The sequence below is a fragment of the Sapajus apella genome, unplaced genomic scaffold, assembly GCF_009761245.1.
Source record: "Sapajus apella isolate SASKATOON/1434 unplaced genomic scaffold, GSC_monkey_1.0 scaffold1, whole genome shotgun sequence".
Lineage (NCBI taxonomy): Eukaryota > Metazoa > Chordata > Mammalia > Primates > Cebidae > Sapajus > Sapajus apella.
The window spans coordinates 82,306,094-82,329,924 of record NW_022436941.1 but is presented as its reverse complement, the minus strand read 5'-3'; the positions used below and the strand labels follow the sequence as shown (position 1 = coordinate 82,329,924).

The 23,831-nt window shown below is 37.7% G+C and overlaps 1 protein-coding gene across 5 annotated transcripts in view; it reads right to left on the bottom strand.

Moving 5' to 3' along the window:
• The window catches only part of IL6ST (interleukin 6 signal transducer), a 67,079-nt gene that overhangs the window by 17,032 nt on the left and 26,216 nt on the right, over nucleotides 1-23,831 (bottom strand). For 4 of the 5 annotated variants that reach the window (XM_032280572.1, XM_032280599.1, XM_032280582.1 and 1 more), the window contains 10 exons: nucleotides 18,761-19,066; nucleotides 17,127-17,247; nucleotides 12,447-12,613; nucleotides 11,734-11,888; nucleotides 8,946-9,105; nucleotides 5,919-6,001; nucleotides 4,727-4,937; nucleotides 3,499-3,681; nucleotides 511-612; nucleotides 181-327 (listed from right to left, as the gene is read on the bottom strand). In XM_032280572.1, the coding sequence (XP_032136463.1) occupies nucleotides 181-327; nucleotides 511-612; nucleotides 3,499-3,681; nucleotides 4,727-4,937; nucleotides 5,919-6,001; nucleotides 8,946-9,105; nucleotides 11,734-11,888; nucleotides 12,447-12,613; nucleotides 17,127-17,247; nucleotides 18,761-19,066 (1,635 nt within the window). Of the gene's footprint in view, nucleotides 1-180; nucleotides 328-510; nucleotides 613-3,498; nucleotides 3,682-4,726; nucleotides 4,938-5,918; nucleotides 6,002-8,467; nucleotides 8,514-8,945; nucleotides 9,106-11,733; nucleotides 11,889-12,446; nucleotides 12,614-17,126; nucleotides 17,248-18,760; nucleotides 19,067-23,831 lie in introns of those variants that run through there. The other variant, XM_032280604.1, reaches the window with a different exon arrangement.

Here is a 23,831-nt window from a genome sequence, read left to right as displayed (position 1 = left end):
AAACATAACACAGTAGTTTTTTAATACACCCATGAAAGCAACCATAGGCACATTCTCAGGTGTCTCCTGAGACCAATATACTATAATAAGATGTATAACATAAGAAAAATAGACTTAAATTAGTACCTAAAAGCTTAAGGAAAAAATGTCTGATCTAAATAACTAATACAGTTTTATTACCGGTTTCATTTCCAATGATGGTTCTATAAAATATAGTGTAATTTCTGATAAATCCATTCTGAACATCAACAGGAAGTTGGTCCCACTCTAAGACCGCTTCATTTTTCCCTACTTTTTTTGTCCGAACAGTAGGTCCTTTGGAAGGTGCTGTAAGAGAATAAACACATTTGCTAACTGAAAATCATTTGGAATTTAGTAAAATTTCCTTATGATAAAATTATTTGAACATAATGAGATATATCCTTATTTAAAAGTGATAAAAATTTTTTTGTTAATACAAACCCCTAAACTTTTTTTTTTTTCTCCCAAAGAAAGTGAGCTTGGACTTACGGGCTTGTTTAAGGTATGCCTTTATGGATTCAGGACTTCCTGGTCCATCAGCATATACTGGAGTAACTGTTATCAAATAGCATTTGCTCTCTGCTAAGTTCCCTAAAACAAGAATACCAGATTAAGTATGTTTTTCTATAATGAAAAAGTTAATACCATTATTTATTTTTACATTATAATTTCATGACCACTTAATTTTCTTTTTAAACTGCAGTTTTCAGCCAGGCATGGTGGCTCATGCCTATAATCCCAGCACTTTGGGAGGCCAAGGCGGGTGGATCACGAGGTCAAGAGATCAAGACCATCCTGGTCAACATGGTGAAACCCGGTCTCTACTAAAAATACAAAAATTAGCTGGGCATGGTGGTGCATGCCTGTAGTGCCAGCTACTCAGGAGGCTGAGGCAGGAGAACTGCTTGAACCCAGGAGGCATAGGTTGCGGTGAGCCAAGATTGTGCATTGCACTCCAGCCTAGGTAATAAGAGTGAAATTCTGTCTCAAAAAAAAACCCTGCAGCTTTCTAAGTAAGCATTGCCTTTTGTGTACTGGATTCAAGTTTAATTGGGTACAACCGTCTGTAAAAGTATTGACAATGCAGTGAATAAAAATTATATTGTTAAGAATAATGATGGTATTTACATTTAGAATTTATAAAACAATGACCTCAAATTACTCTTGATCTTAGAGTCTGACTATTTTTGTATGTCTTTTTTTTTTTTTTCTCTTGAGATGTAGTCTCGCACTGTTGCCCAGGCTGGAGTGCAATGGCACAACCTCGGCTCACTGCAACCTCTGCCTCCCAGGTTCAAGTGATTCTCCTGCCTCAGCCTCCCAAGTAGCTGAGATTACAGGCACTCACCACCACACCCAGCTAATTTTTGTATTTTTAGTAGAGATGGGGTTTCACCATTTTGGCCAGGCTGGTCTCGAACTCCTGACCTTGTGATCTGCCCACCTCAGCCTACCAGAGTACCGGGATTACAGGCATGAAACACTGCGCCCAGCCCTTGTATGTCTTACCTACAAGAGAGAACTGCCTAAGGAGCAAGATGAATAAACTAGTAGGACCTAAGGGAAAGCACTAATGGCCCTAGTTTGTTGGGTGAATTGGAAAAAAGGTATGTGAAAAACTTCCTTGGCCGGGGGCTATGGCTCCTATCTATAATCCCAGCACTTTGGAAGGCTGAGGTGGGTGGATCACTTAACAAGAACAAAAACAAACTTCCTTTATTTTTATAATTTTTAGCATGTTAAATTCCTTTTTATATAAAATTTAACATTTTAAATTTAGATTTAACATTTTAGCATGTTAAATTTTAGCAGTTAAATTCCTTTTTTATACAGTATATTATCTGTATATATCAGAAAATGTTTTATTGAAATTTACCTTCAACAAGAATGTACATTCCTTAACTATAACTCATGAAATTACATGTTCCTTTACCTTCTTAAACAAAGTGATTTTACCTTTTGATGATTCAATATACCAAGAAGTGAACAGTTTTTATATTCTATTCTAATAGTGATGTTTTTGGGTTACTGAGCTATATATGACTACCTACCCCAATCTTAATGTCTCCACAACCTATGCTAGCTTTTTTTTTTTTTTTTTGAGATGGAGTTTCACTCTTATTGCCCAGGCTGGAGTGCAATGGCGCTATCTTGGCTCACTGCAACCTCTGCCTCCTGGGTTCAAGCAATTCTCCTGCCTCAGCCTCTCAAGTAGCTGGGATTATAGGCATGCGCCACCATGACCAGCTAATTTTGTATTTTTAGTAGAGATGGAGTTTCTCCATATTGATCAGGTTGGTCTCAAACTCCTGACTTCAGGTGATCCACCCACCTCAGCCTTCCAAAGTGCTGAGATTACAGATGTGAGCCACCATGCCCGGCCACTTTTTAAAAAAGTTTCTATTGGCTCTGAACAGTGGCTCATGCCTGTGATACCAGCACTTTGGGAGGTTGAGGTGAGAGGATTGCTTGAGGCCAGGTATTGGAGACCAGCCTCTGCAATACTGAGTGTGGCAGCATGTGCCTGTAGTCCCAGATACTCCAGAGGATGAGGCAGACGATCACTTCAGCCTGGGAGTTGAAGGCTGCAGTCAGCCATGATCATGCCACCATACTCCAGCCTGGGCAATGGACTGAGACCCTGTATTTATTTATAAGTTTCTATAGTTATTTCCAGCCTGTTTCTTCCCTAAGCTTCAAATATTTTTAATTTGATATGGTCAATAAACCAGACAACCAAGCTCATTAAAACTGTACACTAATAATAGGTTAATGAAGTCCAAACAGCTTGTGTTATGATTAAAGCTCAAAAACTTTATGGCAGGAGTCTCTCTACTTACAGCTTTTCTCTAACTATATTATTCACAGCTGAATTCTAATTATTAATTATCCTTCAGCAACAAAATAACATAAATTGAGTTTGTTTTCTCTTTAAAGTTGTTATATCGCTTTAAAAGCACTTAAGCAGCACTGTAACACACAGACTGGTGTGCTATGATTCATTACTTCTGTCCTTCACTAGTACTGCCAATTGAAAGACGTAAGGAAATCTGAGTTCTAGTTCTGCTTCCTCTGTCTGATGGCTCTAAGACATTCAACAAGTCATCCAGATGCTCTAGGAAACCATTTTCTCATCTGAAAGATGAGGGTGTTAGGTAGAAAGAACATACAACTAATCTGCAGCAAAGGTTCGACTCTTGTATTTCCCTATACTCTGTAGTTTTAAGAGTTTTCCCTTGATGATAAAACCATACTGGGGTACAAACAGAAGACAGTATTAACCCCAGTCTGTTCATAAAGAGACTCTAATTCAGAGAGGTTAAGTATGAATTGCTGAAAGTCACACATTTAATAACTAGTGGGGCTATGATAAATTGGAAGTCTTTTCAATGGACCACAACACCTATAAGCAAAAGAAAACGCTGCCTAAAGAGTTAGAAAAAGGATATCAACTTAAATGTTTCTAGCCAGGTATACCTCTTAAATAGGTGCGATGCACGGTACCATCTTCTTGTTGCCAGTCTGTGATACAGGGTGATTTATCTGATAACACACACCACTCAAGTACATATTTCTTTACAGATTCCCTTGGAGTAGTCCATTCTACCCAAAGCATGTTATCTTTGGGGAATGCTTTAAGATCCATTACAGGGCGAGTAGCTTTAAAACAAAGTTTGAATATTGACATAATAAATACTCACAAATTTGAAATTTCCGTATTTTACAGTCATTTCTAAAATGTGATTTATCAATTTTTGTTAGCATATATTTCCTTGCATAAAAGCACTTTATTGTAACTTACAAGTAAAGTAGTCAATTAATTTTTAAACGTAAATATTGCTTTCCCCGCCGGGTGTGGGGGCTCCTGCCTGTAATCCCAGCACTTTGGGAGGCTGAGGTGGGCAGATCACTTGAGGTCAGGGGTTTGAAATCAGCCTGGCCAACATGATGAAACCCCATCTCTACTAAAAAATGCAAAATTAGCTGGGTGTTATGGTGCATGCCTGTAATTCCAGCTACTTGGGAGGCTGAGGCACAAGAATTACTGGAAGCCAGGAGGCAGAGGCAGCAGTGAGCTGAGATCACGCCACTGCACTCCAGCCCAGGCAACAGAGTGGCACTCTGTCTCAAAAAAAAAAAAAAAAAAAATTGCTTTCCCTAAATTCTTCAAATATTTGGTATTTCTAAGTTTGTAATTGCAATTTTTCTTCTTTGAAAAGTACAAATAAAGCTACAGATAAACATATGTACATGAGGTTCCCAAAGTCTTGAAATAATACCAGGTAAGTAATCAGAATATGCTTAAATGAATTAAGTAGCTTACTGCAAAGTTTAAGTGAGCATGTCGCGATGGAAATGTTTCTTGTATCCTTAAGAAATTTGTCTGTTGACTGATTCCTAAAAATGTGTCACTGGCTATGTGCAGTGGCTTATGCCTATAACCCCAGCACTTTGGGAGGTCAGGGAGAGATCGCGTGAGCTCAGGAGTTCCAGACCAGCCTGAGCAACCTGGCAAAACCCAGTCGCTAAAAAAAAGGAAAAGAATCATTATGTATAAAATTAAAACAATTTAAAAATAAAAATGTGATTATCTCTGATACTGACGAGATAGTCTTAGATGACTTGTGTTTTTTATGGGAGCCCTGTCCATCCCTAACCACCTTTTTTCCATCCAAGAGTCAGTCTCCATCTCACAGACACAAACCTTGAAAGTCACAGGCAGGAATACTTAAAACAGCTGCATCTGATTTGCCAACAAGATTTCTTGCTGTTAGGGTTGCTACATAGCGATCATTTGTAAGATTTACTGTCAGCTTTGTGTCATTAACTGTGTAATTTTGTAAACGTGATTTCCATCTTGTGAGAGTCACTTCATAATCCAAGATTTTTCCATTGGCTTCAAAAGGAGGCAATGTCTGTAATAAAATAGTTTACTTTTAAAAATAATTTCATAAATCTTAAATAAGTTAATCAGTTTTTCCTCTTATTCACAAATCATGCCATTATGTCAAATCTCTACATATTTAACTGTAAAGGACTCACAATCTCATTTTAAATTTGGTTCTAAAATAAAACTACTACATACTAAATGAAGAGCAAAAGCATGACTTCAACTAAAAGAGGGTAAGTAGCATCATTCTGTTAGCTTCTGGATCTGTATGCAATTCTGCATTGTGGCTATGTAGGCCTAAATTATTGAATTTATGCTCGAGTATTTTTCTCTTTACCTTCTTTTTTAGTATGATCTACTCATGCACTTATCAGCATACATTTTGATTATTGTGAACTTTTATTATTTTCTGAGGTACTCTGGAAAATTCCAAATTACAAAACAACATTCCTCTTCTTATAGAACTTATACTTTCACCGAACTGTACTTAAATACCTATGAGGTATTATTTATAGTTTATGAACTTGACTTCTATATATTAATACATACAAAGCTTTAACTTTTTAACATTTTTATTAAAAGTACTCAAATGCTTTGCTATTAAGATGAATAAAAACTTATCTGTTTAAAAAACCTCCACTCATAATACCATCCAAAATGTATTTATAAGGGTCAGTTGCGGTGGCTCACGGCTGTAATCCCAGCACTTTGGGAGGCCGAGGCAGGTGGATCACAAGGTCAAAAGATCAAGACCATTCTGGCTAAAATGGTGAAACATTATCTCTTCTAAAGGTACAAAAATTAGCTGGGCATGGTGGCATGCGCGTGTAGTCCCAGCTACTCAGGAGGCTAATGCAAAAGAATTGCCCGAACCCAGGAGGCAGAGGTTGCAGTGAGCTGAGATTGCACCACTCCACTCCAGCCTGGTGACACAGTGAGACTCTGTCTTTAAAAAAAAAAAAAAATGTATTTATAGGAGATAAAAGACTGTAAATGTGATTTTTACCTTCCACATGAGTTGTACAGTTCTATAGCCATGAGTATGGGATGGATCTATTTTATACCAGAAGCTTGGTGCTTTAGATGGTCCTAAAGAAAAGACATAAACTTCTTAAAGTTTTTAATAGTAAAATAACATTCTGCAAAGTATTCTTTTACTTTGTTCTTGCTACTCTTGCCCTCCAATTGTATCTCTTTATACCAGCATTTTCCCATCCCAGCATGATACACCTGGCTCTTCCTTTTGTCACAGTGATAGCCTGATGATTACAATTATAATGGAACGCTTTTCTAACCTCAAAATTGTAAAGGTACAAATGTATCCTGAGCAACATCTAGAGAGGCATCACTCTTTCTTATAACTTCATGTTCTTTATTCGGTGTGTGTGCTGCACTGCATTTTTGCGTATTTATCTACTTGAATCTCCTGTACCAGCAGCCTTTTCCCAGACTTCCTGGTCTGCCTGTCCTCACTTCTGTTTTATCATCTGTAATTGCCTCTTCATGATCAACACATCACTGCCTAGATTTTATTTTGCTCCTCTCTTATCCTATCGATAGTACTCATCGCTGAAAATCAAACTGGAAAATCTATTTAAACACATTCAATATCCATAGGAATATAAAACAAGATAAATGTAGTAAAATAAGTTTACTACTTTTACTACTTTTTGTAGGGATGATTGAGAGTGATGGGATGTAATAAAAACAAATTCACAGTATTGTTGTGATAATCATTAACCATTTGAAAACGCACTCCAGGCCGGGCGCGGTGGCTCAAGCCTGTAATCCCAGCACTTTGGGAGGCTGAGGCGGGCGGATCACGAGGTCAGGAGATCGAGACCATCTTGGCCAACATGGTGAAACTCCGTCTCTACTAAAAATACAAAAACTAGCTGGGCGCAGTGGCGTGCGCCTGTAGTCCCAGCTACTCGGGAGGCTGAGGCAGGAGAATTGCTTGAACCCGGGAGGCGGAGGTTGCAGTGAGCCAAGATTGTGCCACTGCACTCCAGCCTAGCACCTGGCAACAGAGTGAGACTCGGTCTCCAAAAAAAAAAAAAGAAAGAAAAAGCACTCCAGAAAACATAGTGTGTTGTTTTTTTTTTTTCCAAAGACAGTGTTTCACTCTGTTGCATAGGCTGGAGTACAGTGGATGACTGTAGCGCACTATAACCCTGAGCTCCTTGGCTCAGGTGATCCTCCCACTTCAGCATCCCAAGTAGCTGGGGTTTGGCCACCATACCCAGCCAAAACACAAACTGTTAAATATCAGTAATTAAATTAGGTTTTTAAAATGCCTGTAGTATCAATTCTTCAAAACTTTTATAACAGCTATTAAGTGTAGTATAATTTTTTAATTGAACTTTCAGCAATAAGTAATATCAACTGATACTATTGATACTTTTTATTGTAAAAAGTTTGTCTTAAAAAATGAATGGCATTGACTGGCTTCTCAAAATTTTTATAAATATAATAACAAGATATGGTCGTCAGTAGAATAAGAAAGGAGTTGAATAAAATCTAAGCAGTGAGGCCGGGTGTGGTGGCTCATGCTTGCAATCTCAGCACTTTAAGAGGCCAAGGCATGTGGATCACACTTCAGCTCAGTAGTTCAAGACCAGCCTGGGCAACATGGCAAAACCTTGTCTCCATAAAATATACAAAAATTTGCTGGGCATGGTGGCGTGTGCTGCAGTTCCAGCTACGTTGGGGGCTGAGGCAGGAAGATCGCTTGAGCCTGGGAGGTTGAGGCTGCAGTGAGCTGTGTTCATGCCACTGCACTCCAGCCTGGGTGATAGAGTGAGATCCTGTTTCAAAAAATAAAAAATCTAAATACTGATATGTCATGAAGAGGCAATTACAGACAACAAAACAGAAAAGAGAGGACACGCAGACCAGGAAGGCTGGGAAAAAGGCTGCTGGTACAGAAGTTCAAACAGATAAATACACATGCGTACAATGCAGCACCCAAACAGAATAAAGAACATTAAATTATTTTTTAAAAATGTATGAGCCAGAAATATTGCCTAACATAAAGAGAACCCAGAGACTTCATTCACTCATTGATTTGACTAAGATTATGTACCCTTGTCGCATAAAAACGCACACAGGCACTAACCACAATATTTTACCTACATTTTAAAGTATTTCATGAACTCCTCCCCATGTACCTCAGTTTAAGAATTCTGGTCAAGACAAAGGAATCTGGCTGAGGACTCCCAAGCCAGCAATAGCAAAACTGCTTTTCTGCCTTTGACATTCTCAAGTCACATCATCTAAACCACTAGATGAGCTGTAAGTAAAGGGATATAAGTGGTAGGGGATTATTTAGCCACAACTACTGCCACTGATAACTAAGGGGTGAATCTGTGATAGGAAGGTGTTCAAAATGAAAAATCTATGCCACAGGATTATTTCTTGATGGCTACACAAGAACTTAGTAACATCAGCTGCTTTGCAGTGAGAATCTTACTTTAGACTGTACACTCTTTTTGTACCTTTTATATTCTATACATTATATTATCTATAGGAGAAAAAAAGAAAATAAAAACTAACCAACCAAAATTCCAGGGTCAATCGCTTCCCAAGGGCTTATCAAGTGCTATTAGAAAAAAAATGAATAAAAGGTATAATACAAATATCTTTTTGATAGTGAGTATGGATCTAAGGTATAGTTTGCTAGACAGTGTGATTTTAATGATTCAGGATATGATTCTCTAGTTAGGAGTATCTCTGGACAAGTCTCCTTGAATAAAATCTTCTATAGGCTTATCAACACTTAAGTCAACGGTTTTCTGATAGTATCTAAGACACCAATCCATAATAATTTAATTAGGTATGAAATAGACTTATACTATCAATAATCTGTATTAAATTTTACATCCTAATGTCCTTAAAAATGAAAATGTGAAATACTGCAGTTTGAATAAAATGATCACAAAATAAGAAGCAATCAGGCTATATTATTAAAACCAGAACCAATTCACAGCTGGAATTCCAATAGCTTTACTTCTTCATATATGCATTTACTTACTATCTTCATAGGTGATCCCACTTGCTTCTTCACTCCAGTCACTCCAGTATCCCTTACCATCTTCCTTCATACAGCGAATCCTAAACACATATTCTGTGAAAGGTTTAAGGTCCTGGACAGTGAATGAAGATCGGGTGGATGCTGTATCTTCAGGAGGAATCTGAAACAAAGGAAATCAACCAACAGAAAACCTCGATTAGTAAGGTCTTCTATATTTTGTTAAAATTTAGAATTTTTTTTTTTTTTGAGGTGGAGTCTTGCTCTGTTGCCCAGGCTGGAGTGTAGTGATGTAATCTAGGCTCACTGCAGCCTCTGCCTCCCAGGTTCAAGTGATTCTCCTGCCTCAGCCTCCTGAGTAGCTGGGATTACTCATAGGCACCCACCACCACTCCCAGTTCATTTTTGTATTTTTAGTATAGACAAGGTTTCACTATGTTGGCCAGGCTGGTCTCAAACTCCTGACCTCAAGCAATCTACCTGCCTTGGCCTCCCAAAGTGCTGGTGTGAGCCACTGTACCCAGCCTACAAGCTATTTTATTGAAACAGGACTGATACATTAAACTCAACCTCAGGAGAGAAATAAGTGTAAGTTTTCTAAATCAGTAAAATTATTAGGTTTGAGAAGTATGGAAACATCTGTTACCCTTCCTTTTTTCCCTTTATTTCTTCCACAGGGCTTTTGATATAACTCAGGATTTCAGTAGAAAACAGATGGCACACTCCATTTAGAATTAATTCAAGGAGGGTTTCATAAAGGGACTACGTGCAGAGTATATGAAATCCTTAGACAGTGCAGTTAATACTTTGGGGCTGTTTCTACGTCTAGGCCCAAAGGGATGAGGAGAGGTACCAGAACGTGAAAGAAGAGGGTCAGCTAGGGAGGGCTGTCTTGACAGGCAGTGACCTTAAATTGAAAGACAGCTGGCTGGGTGTGGTACCTAACACCTGTAATCCCAGCACTTTGGGAGGCTGAGGTGAGTGGACCACCTGTGGTCAGGAGTTCAAGACAAGCCTGGCCAATGGCGAAACCCCATCTTTACTAAAAATAGAAACATTAGCTGGGCGTGGTGGTGGGTACCTATAATCCCAGCTACTCGGGATTCTGAGGCAGAAGAATCACCTGAACTGGGGAGGCGGTGGTTGCAGTGAGCCAAGATCGTGCCATTGCACTCCAACCTGGGCAACGAGAGTGAAACTGCATCTCAAAAAAGCAACAACAAAAAAAGCCAGTTCCAGGGAGGAAGCAGAGAAAAATAAACATGCCAATTTCACTTTTCTTCTGTCTTCTCTCCTGCCCAGCATTAACCAAAGTCACTAGGAAGCTAGAAAGAATAGGAACCCACAGATGAAATCCATACAGGTCAGCATGACACAACAAAGAGAAGGGTAGGGAAGAGAAGAGCGTAGATGTGGATGGGCAGAAGGAAGGTATCCAGCCCAATCAAGAAAAACAAGAGTTTTTGTGGTTTTTAAACTTGGCTTTCAGGAAAAAAAGAGATTAAACATAGATAAATAAGTAGTTCTATTACTCTGACAATATTAGGTACAAAATAAATATCAGTCTTTTTTATAGCACTGAATTAAGATTCTGTACTTAATATCACATTCTGAAGAACTTCAGCTATGTACATTCTCTGTACAACATGAAGCATTAAACCAATTTTGTTTTATTGCTTTTTCTGATTGTATTCTGAGCACTTTAAGTGGGAAAAAGAGAAGTAGTAAGGTCATGAGCCCAATTCCCTTACAAGCTCACTGTGACCACAGCAGCAAAAGCAAAGACATACTGTTAGTGATAAATGAAATCAAAAGAGAGAAGAGTATGGACAGCTGAATGCTGTGGTGATAGCCTTTTAAAAAGCTCCAAGTATTTTTTCTTTTGCTGACAAGCATCATCTTTGGGTACACTATCCTTTTCAGTCTTAAAAGTTCCCTACCAATCCCTTCCTTTACCTCAGTAGTTGGCAAACTTTCCATAAAGAGGTAGATAAAATATTTACTAATATTTTAGCCTTGTGGGCCAGATAATCTCTTTGAAACTACTCACTCTTCCAATGTAGAATAAAAATAGAGACAATATGTAAAGAAATTAGTATGGCTGTGTTCAAAAAAAACTTTATTTACAAAAACAAGTCACAGGCTGATTTTGGCAGAGGGTAGCACACCAACCCCTACACTAGCTACCTTATCTTTATAATCTCTTTATTTTTGCTCCTCTACTTAATTTGCCTATTACCTATATTCTTTGTATCCCCCATCAAAAATGCCATTTCTAGGTTTGGAGTGGTAGCTCACATCTGTAATCCCAGCACTTTGAGAGGACAAAGTAGGAGAATCACTTAAGGAGTTTGAGACCACCTTGGGCAACATGGCGAGACTCTATCTCCACAAATAATAATAATAATAATAATAATAATAATAATAATGGCAGCCAGGTGTGGTGGTGCACACCTGTAATGAGACTAAGGCAGGGGGATCACCTAAGCTTGAGTCCAAAGTTGGAGTGGGCCAGCAGCCTGAGCAAAGGGAGACCCTGTCTCTTAAAAAAAAAAGCCATTTCCTATCAACCTATATCAGTTTCACATTGTACTTAAAGGCTACTGTATACAGCAAAGCTGTATTTTCTATCTTCCTGATTGCCCTTGTTTGAAATAAAGACCCAGAAGAGGTGTGAAGCAAAATATTTCACTTAACCAGAAACTTAAGACATTTAGAAAATAACTGAAACTTTTTAAGGTTAGAGGGTTGAAAGAAGAACTATTTGAATAAACAGTAACTTTCAATTTACCTGGCTCCAGGTTGAGGCATCTTTGGTCCTATATTGAATGTCATATTTTAGCGTTATTACACTCTTAATACCTGGGTTGGTCCATGTCAGTTTTAAGATACTAGACAGTTCCTCTGAGTTGATCACTGATAAATTATGTGGTGGATTGGGCTTCACTGAAAAATAAATCCTAAGGCTTATTATGTTTTACAATTTCATATACAAACTCAAATATACTCTTTATATTTCCCTTTATTTTACAATAGTCATTTATCCTTACCAAATGAACTAATTTCTCTGAAAATTATGCTATGTTATATATCTTATAATGGACAAAAAAAGATTTCTAAAGAACCTTTAGTTTTCCTTGTCAGTTTACTACATTTGTCAATCTCTTCAGGTTCATATATCAAAAGACAAACATTTATGATATCAAATTTTTTAAAACGAGAATAAAAATGGAATATACATTTGTAATTACAACGGTGTAAGATGTTTGAGAACTGGACAAATACCAGAAGATAACATTCAAAGTGAAAACAGCTATAAGTGTGGTTGGATTATGGATATTTTTCTTTTTCCAAATTCCATTTGATATTATTGATAAAATGACTTCACAAAAATCACTAAGATAAATAAATGCTTGTTTCTACATTAATTAAAATCTAAAAACTGCTTTAATTTATAAACTACTATAGAGTCAAATAAACTCTCAAATTCAGGTTTATAACTACCTTTATATACAGGATCAAAATTGATATGATCTGATGTAACATTCCCAAGCGCATTCTCTGCTTCGACCCAGACTTCAATGTTGACAAAATACACAGTAGAATAATCAACAGTGCATGAGGTAGGGGTGTCACGTTTTGCTATGCAATCAGGAAACTTGTGTGTTGCCCTAAATACAAAAAGTTGAAGAATCAGTCATTAAAAACACATCTGAAAAAATTAGAGTGAAAAAAATTACTTGCAAAGAATTTGATGAGATTTAGACTGTTGTAGCAAATTTTGCAATAAATTGTTGATCACTAACAAAATTTCTTAAAAATTAACCTTTCTTTAAAATTGACTTTGATCTAAAGACATAAATTATTTTCAAATTTGTAGTCTAAAAATATTGTGCTTTAAAATTTTATGCTCCATCCCCACTGACTCCTCTCCAAAAATTATCTATTTCCTTGTGATCCCAGTGCTGTTTTTTTTTCTTTTCCCTAAAACAGAACCCTTACTGTACCAGAAATTTCTTTAAGCACGATATGCTTTCTCTAAGCACAGTATGCTAGATGATGACAGGAGGTTAAGGATAAGAATTTCTATCACCCCTTAGCCTTTAGTCTTAGGGCTAAAATTCCTCTTTCTAGTCAAACTTAAGCAACCACTATCTGATTTCTAACACCATGGAAAGTTTCAAATAATATTACTATATTTATTTATATGTATATAAATTATGCCTCAATTAAAAATATGTATATATAACACTATTTTTTAAAATAGACGGATAAACCAAACCCCAAATCAAATCAAAACACAAACAGCCTCTAAGGGGAAGAAGGAACTATAAGGCAGAGGATTCAGGAATATAGACTTCACTGAACATGCCTTAATACTATTAATAGATTTGACTTTTGGGATTATTTTATATAATTAAGAAAAATTCATAAAAATCAAAAGCAAAATGAAACACATAAACTTGTGTACTGAGTATGTGGTATAACCACATAGAAAGGAACTATTCCAAGTAATATTAAAACATAGTAATATTCCATACTCTAGCCCGGCCTTAAAAAAAAAAAAAAAAATAGTATTTGACTACTACACATCCTTCATAAAGAAAAACAATTATAAATCATGGCCGGGCAAGGTGGCTCACGCCTGTAACCCCAGCACTTTGGGAGGCCAAGGTGGGCCAATCATGGGGTCAAGAGATCAAGACCATCCTCGCCAACATGGTGAAACCACGTCTTTACTGAAATATGCAAAAATTAGCTGGGCATGGTGGCGCATGCCTATAGTCCCAGCTACTCGGGAGGCTGAGGCAGGAGAATTGCTTGAACCCGGGAGGTGGAGGTCGCAGTGAGCCAAGATCACGCCACTGCACTCCAGCCTAGTGCCTGACAACAGAGCAAGACTCTGTCTAAAAAAAATCATTTTTAGTAATCATTTTGTTGGTGCTAATACTGGTGTTAATATTCTGCAGCTGTTGTATTAACCATAGGATAAAGCAAATGAATAATTATGTTAGTGTTGTGAACTAGGTTTTTCAGTTCATAAGAAAGAAGATGTAGATGTTAGGTGAATGTAATTATGTAAAAATCTACAGTCCTAATTTTAAACTGAAAATATCAGTATGAATTTGTATCTTTTAAAAAGATGTATTATATCTCAAACCACAAAACATCCTAGCTCTTTTGACTGAAAAAACCTAAAAACTATGACAATACAGTAATGATGAATTCCACCCAGATTGTAGTCTCTAAATATTATTTCCCATTAAATGAAACCAGAGAGTTTTGGGAAATGGTTGATTCCAAGTCTGGGTGAAGAAATATGTAAGATGAGCCTGTAAAAACATGTTATATCAGAGAGCTACCAAGGGCTAAGGAAGTTGTATCAAGGCGATGAATGAGCTGGGCGTGGTGTCTCATGCCTGTAATCCCAGTACTTTGGGAGGCAGGTGGATTACCTGAGGTCAGGAGTTCAAGACCAGCCTGGTCAACATGGTGAAACCCCATCTCTAATAAAAATACAAAAATTAGCTGTGCATGATGGTGGGCACCTATACAATTCCAACCACTTGGGAGGCTGAGGCAGGAGAATCGCTTGAACTCAGGAGGCAGAGGTGGCAGTGAGCTGATATCATGCCACTTCACTCCAGCCTAGGCAAAAAAAAGTGAAACTCTGTCTCAAAAGAAAAAAAAGGCCAGGAACGGTGGCCTTACTTTGGGAGGCCGAGATGGGTGGATCACCTGAGGTCAGGAGTTCAAGACCAGCCTGGCCAACATGGTGAAACTCTGTCTCTAAAAAAGAAAAAACAAAAGACAGAGGCTGACAAATGCAGTTTCTCTTTAAAAAAAAAAAAAAAATGCCACCGATCAAAGATGGGACAATTTAAGCATCAATAAGAATAACCACTATAATGAATTAAAATATCAAATATGTTTAAATATAAATTTATAATGAAAAAGAAAAGCCCTCATTATCTAAGAGGATACCAGGAAATCAACTCATTATAAAACTGGTAATTAAGGAAAAATATTAACCCGATCATGTTTCTCTTATCTGAATTGTACTTCAGGGTAACTCACAATTGATAAAGGCAAGATTTTCTTTAAGTATTTCAGCTAAAACAAACAAAACACAGGATACTCATTTCGTAATTTATATTATGATCATTGATGACTGCTCAAGGCTGTAAGGAAAAAACTAGTAGGAAAACAACAAGATTAAATTTCCAAAACATTGTGTTGAGTTGAAAAACTTTTCACAAAAGGCTATATACTATTCAGGGAGGACCCACACTCAGAAAAAAAAAAAAAAGACTATATAATCTCATTTATATGACCTTCTGTAACAGGAAAAGATAATCTATGGTGAAGAAAATCAGGTTGTTGCTCATGGGTGGGGCAGTGGCTGGGATTGACTGGCAAGGAGCAGGAGGGAACTTTTTGGTTGTAATGTTCTATGTCTTGATACTGATTTGAGTTACACGGGTGTACTTGTCAAAACTCAGTGGATGATACACTAAGATCTGTGTTTTTGCTATATGTAAATTTTATCTAAAAACAAAATACTGAACTCTAGTTCATGTAAAGTGATTAAGGGTGAAGCATATTAATGACTGCAACTCACTATGAAATGCATAAAAAAGGGATGAATAGATAGAAAGAAGGATGCATAAATAGATAATGAAGAAAATATAGTAAAACGTTAATTGTAGAATATAGGTGATGGATATGTAAGAGTGTTCACTGCAAAATTCTTTCAGCTTTTGGGTTTGAAAACAAAATGGGAAACTTACTAAAGGAATAAGGCTGACAACACCTGAAACCACTGCTCAATCTTAATTTCAGAAAAAAGAAAAACAGTGAAACATTATCTGGATGTTCCTGATAGAAGTATCCATCACTCCTACAAAATATTTTTTTTTGGGGGGGGGGGGGGAATCAAACCAATCAAACCCAAATCTGATGAAATCTGTAGGTCTAACAGCAATTTTTTGGAAATAAAAAGACAAGGGGGCTGGGCATGGTGCTTCACACCTGTATTCCCAGCACTTTGGGAGGCCAAGGCAGGTGGATCACAAGGTCAGTAGTGAGACCAGCCTGACCACCATGGTGAGACCTCCCATCTTTACTATAAAATACCAAAAAAAATTAGCTGAGCGTGGTGGTGCACACCTGTAATCCCAGCTACTCAGGAGGCTGAAGCAGAAGAGTCGCTTGAACACAGGAGGCGGAGGTTGCAGTGAGCCAAGATTGCACAACTGCACTCCAGCTTTGGTGACAGAGCAAGACTCAAAAAGGAAAAAAAAAAGACAAGAGAATATGTTAAACAATGAATTGTAAGGAAAAAGTTTTAACAACTGAATTATAAGGAAAAAGAAACAGAACCTATAGTTTGAGGGACAAGATATAAATTCAGAAAGTATGGAGCATATTATTCTAATCTTGATTCAAACAAATGTAAAAAAAATTATACATCTACACGTATTTATGAGACAATGGGGGAAATTAACACTAACAGAAAATGATGTATTTTATATCTGAGTGTAATAATGGTATGTTGTTATGCTTTCTTAAAAATGTCCTTATCTTTTAGAGATATGTATTGAAATATTTTTGATGAAATGATATGATGTCTGAGATTTTCTCTTCAAGATAATATGGGTAAGAGTATCTTTGAAATAAGACTGGTCACAAGCTGGCCACTGTTGAAGCTGAGTAATGGGTACGTATGGGTATTTATTATATGATTATTTCTACTTTTATATTTAATTTTTTGAGATGGAGTCTCACTCTGTTGTCTAGGCTGGAGTGCAGTGGTGCGATCTCGGCTCACTGCAACCTTCGTCTCCTGGATTCAAGCGATTCTCCTGCCTCAACCTCAGAGTACCTGGGATTACAGGTGCCTGCCATCACGCCCAGCTAATTTTTGTAATTTTGGTAGAGATAGGGTTTCATCCTATTGCCCAGGCTGGACTCGAACTCCTGACCTCAAGTGATCTGCCTGCCTCAACCTCCCAAAGTGCTGGGATTACAGGTGTGAACCACCACACCTGGCCTCTACTTTTACATATATTTGAAATGTTACAAAATAAAAAAATTAAATGTTTAAAAATAGCATTTAATATTATTACTTGGAAAATGAATAACTTAATAAATCTAACACAAAACAAATTTAAAACAACATACCATTCAGATTTTAAAGTGAAGTTTGTCTCCAAGTGTGTTTCCCTTCCAGGATCCCACTGACACATCATTTTCTTTCCCTCATTCACAATGCAACTCAAATTTTCAGGTTTTTCTGGGGGCACTAAAAGAGATTGTTTTTCAAAAAGCGTTATATCCACAAATAGTATGCAATTTATATACTACCCAAGACATTTACAACCTAAATTAGATGGAAAAAAAAAAAAACAAACCCAAGCAAAAAGTATGGACACTATGAAAGGCTGGTAATGTTGTTAATTTCTTTTCTATCTAAACTCTTATACTTCTTTTCAGGCAGTAATACATATATATCCATCCTAACTGTCATTAACTGGTTTGTTTCATATTAATTTTCTACATAAAATCATCTTTCATTTATAACTGGATAAAAATATCAGCTGATTTCTCCATTAAGTGAATTTTTAAGGGTAATATTTATATATGTTTGTAAGAAGCAAAAATTATTCATTTATATTTATTTTCTTATTACGTTCCCAACTCTGTTGGAAGAAAAGCATATGCCAAAATTGTAAAGTCTGGGTGATCTACAAATTTAATAACCCACCTCTAGATCACAGTAAGTTTATTTTGTTTACTTTGTTACTCCAAGGCCAGGCGGGGTGGCTCACACCTGTAATCCTATCACTTTGGGAGTCTGAGGCAGGTGAATCATCTGAGGCCAGGAGTTTTGAGAACAGTCTGGCCAACATGGCAAAACCCCATCTCTACTAAAAGTACAAAAAATTAGCCAGGCATGGTGGTTCATGCCTGTAGTTCCAGCTACTTGGGAGGCTAAGGCAGGGAGATCACTTGAACCCGGGAAGTGGAGATTGCAATGAGTTGAGATCATGTCACTGGACTCCAGCCTAGGCGACAGAGTGAGAGTCTGACTCACACACACACACACACACACACAAAAAGGTTTACTCCAGTATTGATTTGCCTTCTTTATTTTTGGAGACAGGGTTTCACTCTTATTGCCCAGGCTGGAGTGCAATGCCATCATCTCAGCTCACCACAACCTCCGCCTCCCGGCTTCAAGTGATTCGCCTGCCTCAGCCTCCCAAGTAGCTGGGATTACAGGCATGCACCACCATGCTTGACTATTTTTGTATTTTTAGTAAAGACAGGGTTTCTCCATGTTGGTCAGGCTGGTCTCGAACTCCCGACTTCAGGTGATCCGCCCGCCTCCGCCTCCCAAAGTGCTGAGATTATAGATATGAGTCACTGCGCCCAGCCTTTTTTGCCTTCTTCAGATAGCTGTTTTACATGTGAATTTTCTCAGCAATTAAGGGATATTGAGAGTTACCATCATAGATGTCAATTCAACAATACTTTCTTGTAGTGGGAGGGAGGGTCTCATGTCAAATATTTATTTAATAAACTGAAAACTGCTTGACTTTCAGGAAAGACAGGAGACTTGTATCACTCTTTAGGCTTTGGCACATTAACAATGGAAATGCAGTTCCTACTTCTAAGCTTATTTTTTAAAAAACAAACATGTCCAAGTCACTAAGTCTACAAGTTACTACATTTTATAAAGATGAAAGGACATTATTAAAAATGCAGTTCAACAGTCATGACAATGCCTGAAGTAAGACAAAAACAAAACTTACAGCCTGAAATTACTGTGATTCCATAAACATTCTGTTCAAGCTGTCCAAATGTAAGAATGTTGCAAGTGAGCTGAATATTTAATGAAGCTATATCTGTAAAGGTGACACTGGATGCTGTTCTGTTTATGATAGCATATTGTTCCTTAGGAATAGTAAAATGGTTTGTTTTCCAGAAAATGTAATTCGCATTTACATGAAAATAATCCATACATTTTTCCTTTAGCACACAAACCGCAGTGAAATTAGAATGAAGTTGTACAACTGGAGATTCAGGACTGATATGACCACATGGATCTAGAAGTTCACCTAAAAAGGAACAACAGAAAATATATAAATAGACTGAATTTTTCTGGTACAAAATGATATCTAACTGGTAGCATTCAATGTAGAGTCCCTCAACCTTCACTAAAATATCCCTAAAGACACAGAAAAAGAATACACAACTGAAAATCAATATGGTTAGAATTTAATGCCTGAATTTGTAAAGAAATATGCAAATTAGGATAATGGAGCTGAATTAAGAAAAACCCATTCATGCTTTAGCCCAAGGTATAAACTATTTCTTTAAGGAAACACAGACTACCTGCAGCATGATATATACTTGCCCCATGACCTATTCTGTCCCTCCATTTGGACCCCAGGTCTAAACTAAACTCTCCAGAAAATAGGCAGTGGTAGTCTCCTCCACAGTACTGAATGCTGTTGTGGAGTACAGTTGGGGTCACAGACAGACAGAATATATGTCCACACATCAAAACTCAAACATCAAAAGAAACAGCAAGGGACCAATACAAAACAGGAAGAATAAAACAAGGTGGCCAAACAGTTTAGTTTTAAGAATAAATGCATGGAGCTGCGTCTGGTGGTTTATGTCTATAACCTCAGCACTTTTGGAAGGCCGAGGCAAGAGGATTGCTTGAGCTCAGGAGTTTGAAACCAGCTCGGGCAACATAGGGAGACGCCATCTGTACTAAAAATAAAAAAAAAATTATCCGAGCATGGTGATGCATGCCTATAGTCCCAGCTACTTCGGAGGCTGGAGGCGGGATGATCGCTTGAGCTCAAGAGGTCGAGGTTGTAGTACACCATTGCACTCCACCCTGGACAATGGATTGAGAATAAACACATGGGATAAGATCCCCTATTTACAAACAAAGAATCAGCATGACCAACAGAGTGAAACCCTGTCTCTACAAAAATTAGCCAGGTGTCGTGGTGGGTACCTGTAATCTCAGCTACTTGGGAGTCTGAGGCATGAGAATCACCTGAACCTGGGAGGTGGAAGCTGCAGTGAACTGAGGTCAAGCCACTGCACTCCAGACTGGGCGACATAGCAAGACCCAGTCTCAAAAAACAAACAAAACACAAAGAATCAGATCGGGTAAAAAAAAAATTAAACTATATGCTATACCTATCACCTAGTCCATGTTGATGGCATCTCAGTTCCCGTCTCTAGCACTTAACTCCTCCATGCTTTCAATAACCCATTAGACATATATTTACCTGAGATTTCCTGTAGCTATGTTTAAATTAGCATGTCCAAAATTATATGTATCACAATCTTTTCAAACTTGTTATTTTTCATTCTTACTTCTCTGCCTCTGCTAACAGCGCCACTCCCATCCAGACATCTAGGCCAGATACTCTGTAGTCATCTTCCAACCTCTCTCTCTAATTAGCCTCCACTAACCTCCAACTTAACAATATTGCACTTTATTCATTCTATATTCTTAATATGCATATCAATCTCTTCTTTCCAATGAAATAAACCTTTTGACTGCTGAAGCACAGAGCACTGTATTATTTATATCAGCCTGACCTCCTTCCAGTTTATCTTACATACTACTATCACAGATACTGTTCTAAAATAATTATGACATTTGTCTACATTAAATGATTTAGTGACTACCTATTATCAAGATAAAAGTCCCAACTATTTGACATGATTTTATTATTTTTCTGTAGCTTCAATGTCCACAATTTTAAGGTGGCTTTCCACAGTGAATCCTTTTTGCTGTGGGGTTCCTGGGTAGTTACCCATGAAGTCTTTTTGAGATTAAAAATTACCAGCCTGCTTGCCTGGGAAGGATATCAGAGGTCGAAGATCAACTCAATGAAATAAAACGAAAAGACAGGAATAGAGAAAAAAGGGTGAAAAAGAATGAACAAAGTCTCCAAGAAATGTGGGACTATGTGAAAAGACCTAATCTATGTTTGATAGGTGTACCTGAATGCGACGAAGAGGATGAATCCAAGCTGGAAAATACTCTTCAGGATATTATCCAAGAGAACTTTCCCAACCTAGCAAGTCAGGCCAGCATTCAGATCCAGGAAATACAGAGAATGCCACAAAGATATTTCTCAAGAGGAGCAACCCCAAGGCACATAATCGTCAGATTCACCAGGGTTGAAATGAAGGAGAAAATACTAAGGGCAGCCAGAGAGAAAGGTCGGGTTATCCACAAAGGGAAGCCCATCAGACTCACAGCAGATCTCTCAGCAGAAACCCTACAAGCCAGAAGAGAATGGGGGCCGATATTCAACATACTAAAAGAAAAGAACTTTCAACCCAGAATCTCCTATCCAGCGAAACTAAGCTTCATAAGTGAAGGAAAAATAAAATCCTTTGGGAACATGCAAGTACTCAGAGATTTCGTCACCACCACGCCAGCTTTACAAGAGCTCCCGAAAGAGGCTCTACACATATGAAGGAACAACCAGTGCCAACCACTCCAAAAACATGCCAAATGATAAAGAGAATCAACACAATGAAGAATCTGCATCAACTAATGGGCAAAACAGCCAGCTAGCACCAAAATGGCAGTATCAAATTCACACATAACAATATTAACCCTAAATGTAAATGGACTAAATGCCCTAATCAAAAAATCTTGCATGTTCTTCACATGTACCCCAAAACCTAAAATGCAATAAAATAAATAAATGGGGGGGGGGAAAGAAAAAGAAAAAAAAAAAAAGATACAGACTGGCAAATTGAATAAAAAGCCAAAACCCATCGGTGTGCTGTATCCAGGAAACCCATCTCACATGCAAGGATACACAAAGGCTCAAAATAAAGGGATGGAGGAAGATTTACCAAGCAAATGGAGAGCAAAAAAAAGCAGAAGTTGCAATTCTCATCTCTGATAAATTAGACTTTAAAATCAACAAAGATCAAAAGAGACAAAGAAGGACATTACATTATGGTAAAAGGATCAATGCAACAAGAAGAGCTAACGATCCTAAATATATACGCACCCAATTCAGGAGCACCCAGATACATAAGGCAAGTTCTTAATGACTTACAAAGAGACTTAGACTCCCACACAGTTATAGTGGGAGACTTTAACACCCCATTGTCAATATTAGACAGATCAACCAGACAGAAAATTAACAAGGATATCCAGGACTTGAACTCAGACCTGGACCAAGCAAACCTAATAGACATTTATAGAACTCTCCACCCCAAATCCACAGAATATACATTCTTCTCAGCACCACATCACACCTACTCTAAAATTGACCACATAATTGGGAGTAAATCGCTCCTCAGCAAATGCAAAAGAATGGAAATCGTAACAAACAGTCTCTCAGACCACAGTGCAATCAAGTTAGAACTCAGAATTCAAAAACTAACCCAGAACCGCACAGCTTCATGGAAACTGAACAACTTGCTCTTGAATGTTGACTGGATAAACAATGAAATGAAGGCAGAAATAAAGATGTTCTACGAAGCCAATGAGAATGAAGACACAACATATCAGAATCTCTGGGACACATTTAAAGCAGTCTCTAGGGGAAAATATATAGCAATAAGTGCCCGCATGAGAAGCAAGGAGGCAAGAACAAGCAAAAACTGACACCCTATCGTCAAAATTGAAAGAGCTAGAGGAGCAAGATCAAAAAATCTCAAAACCTAGGAGAAGACAAGAAATAGCTAAGATCAGAGCAGAACTGAAGGAAATAGAGACACAAAAAACACTTCAAAAAATCAATAAATCCAGGAGCTGGTTTTTTGAAAAGATCAACAAAATAGACCACTAGCCAGGTTAATAAAAAAGAAAAGAGAGAATAACCAAATTGATGCAATAAAAAGCGACAAAGGGGATATCACCACAGATTCCACAGAAATTCAAACCATAATCAGAGATTATTACAAACAATTCTATGCACATAAACTAGTAAACCTGGAAGAAATGGATAAATTACTGGACACTTGCATCCTCCCAAGCCTAAACTAGGAAGAAGCCGAAACCCTGAACAGACCCATAACAAGGTCTGAAGTTGAGGCAGCAATTAAGAGCTTACCACCCAAAAAAAGCCCAGGTCCAGACGGGTTCACAGCCAAATTCTACCAGACATACAAAGAGGAGCTGGTACCATTCCTTCTGAAACTATTCCAAACAATACAAAAAGAGGGAATTCTTCCCAAATCATTCTGTGAGACCAACATCATCCTGATACCAAAACCCGGCAAAGACTCAACAAGAAAAGAAAACTTCAGGCCAATATCCATGATGAACATAGACGCAAAAATCTTCAATAAAATACTGGCAAGCCGATTGCAACAGCACATCAAAAAGCTTATCCATCATGATCAAGTAGGCTTCTTCCCGGGGATGCAAGGCTGGTTCAACATACGAAGTCTATAAACGTAATTCACCACATAAACAGAACCAAAGACAAAAACCACATGATTATCTCAATTGATGCAGAGAAGGCCTTTGACAAAATTCAACAGCCCTTTATGCTAAAAACCCTCAATAAGCTAGGTATTGACAGAACATATCTCAAAATAATAAAAGCTATTTACGACAAACCAACAGCCAATATCATACTGAATGGGCAAAAACTGGAAGCATTCCCCTTGAAATGTGGCACTAGACAAGGATGCCCTCTCTCACCACTCCTATTCAATATAGCACTGGAAGTTCTAGCCAGAGCAATCAGGCAAGAAAAAGAAATAAAGGGTACTCAAATAGGAAAGGAGGAAGTCAAATTGTCTCTATTTGCAGACGACATGATTGTATATCTAGAAGACCCCATCGTCTCAGCCCAAAATCTCCTGAAA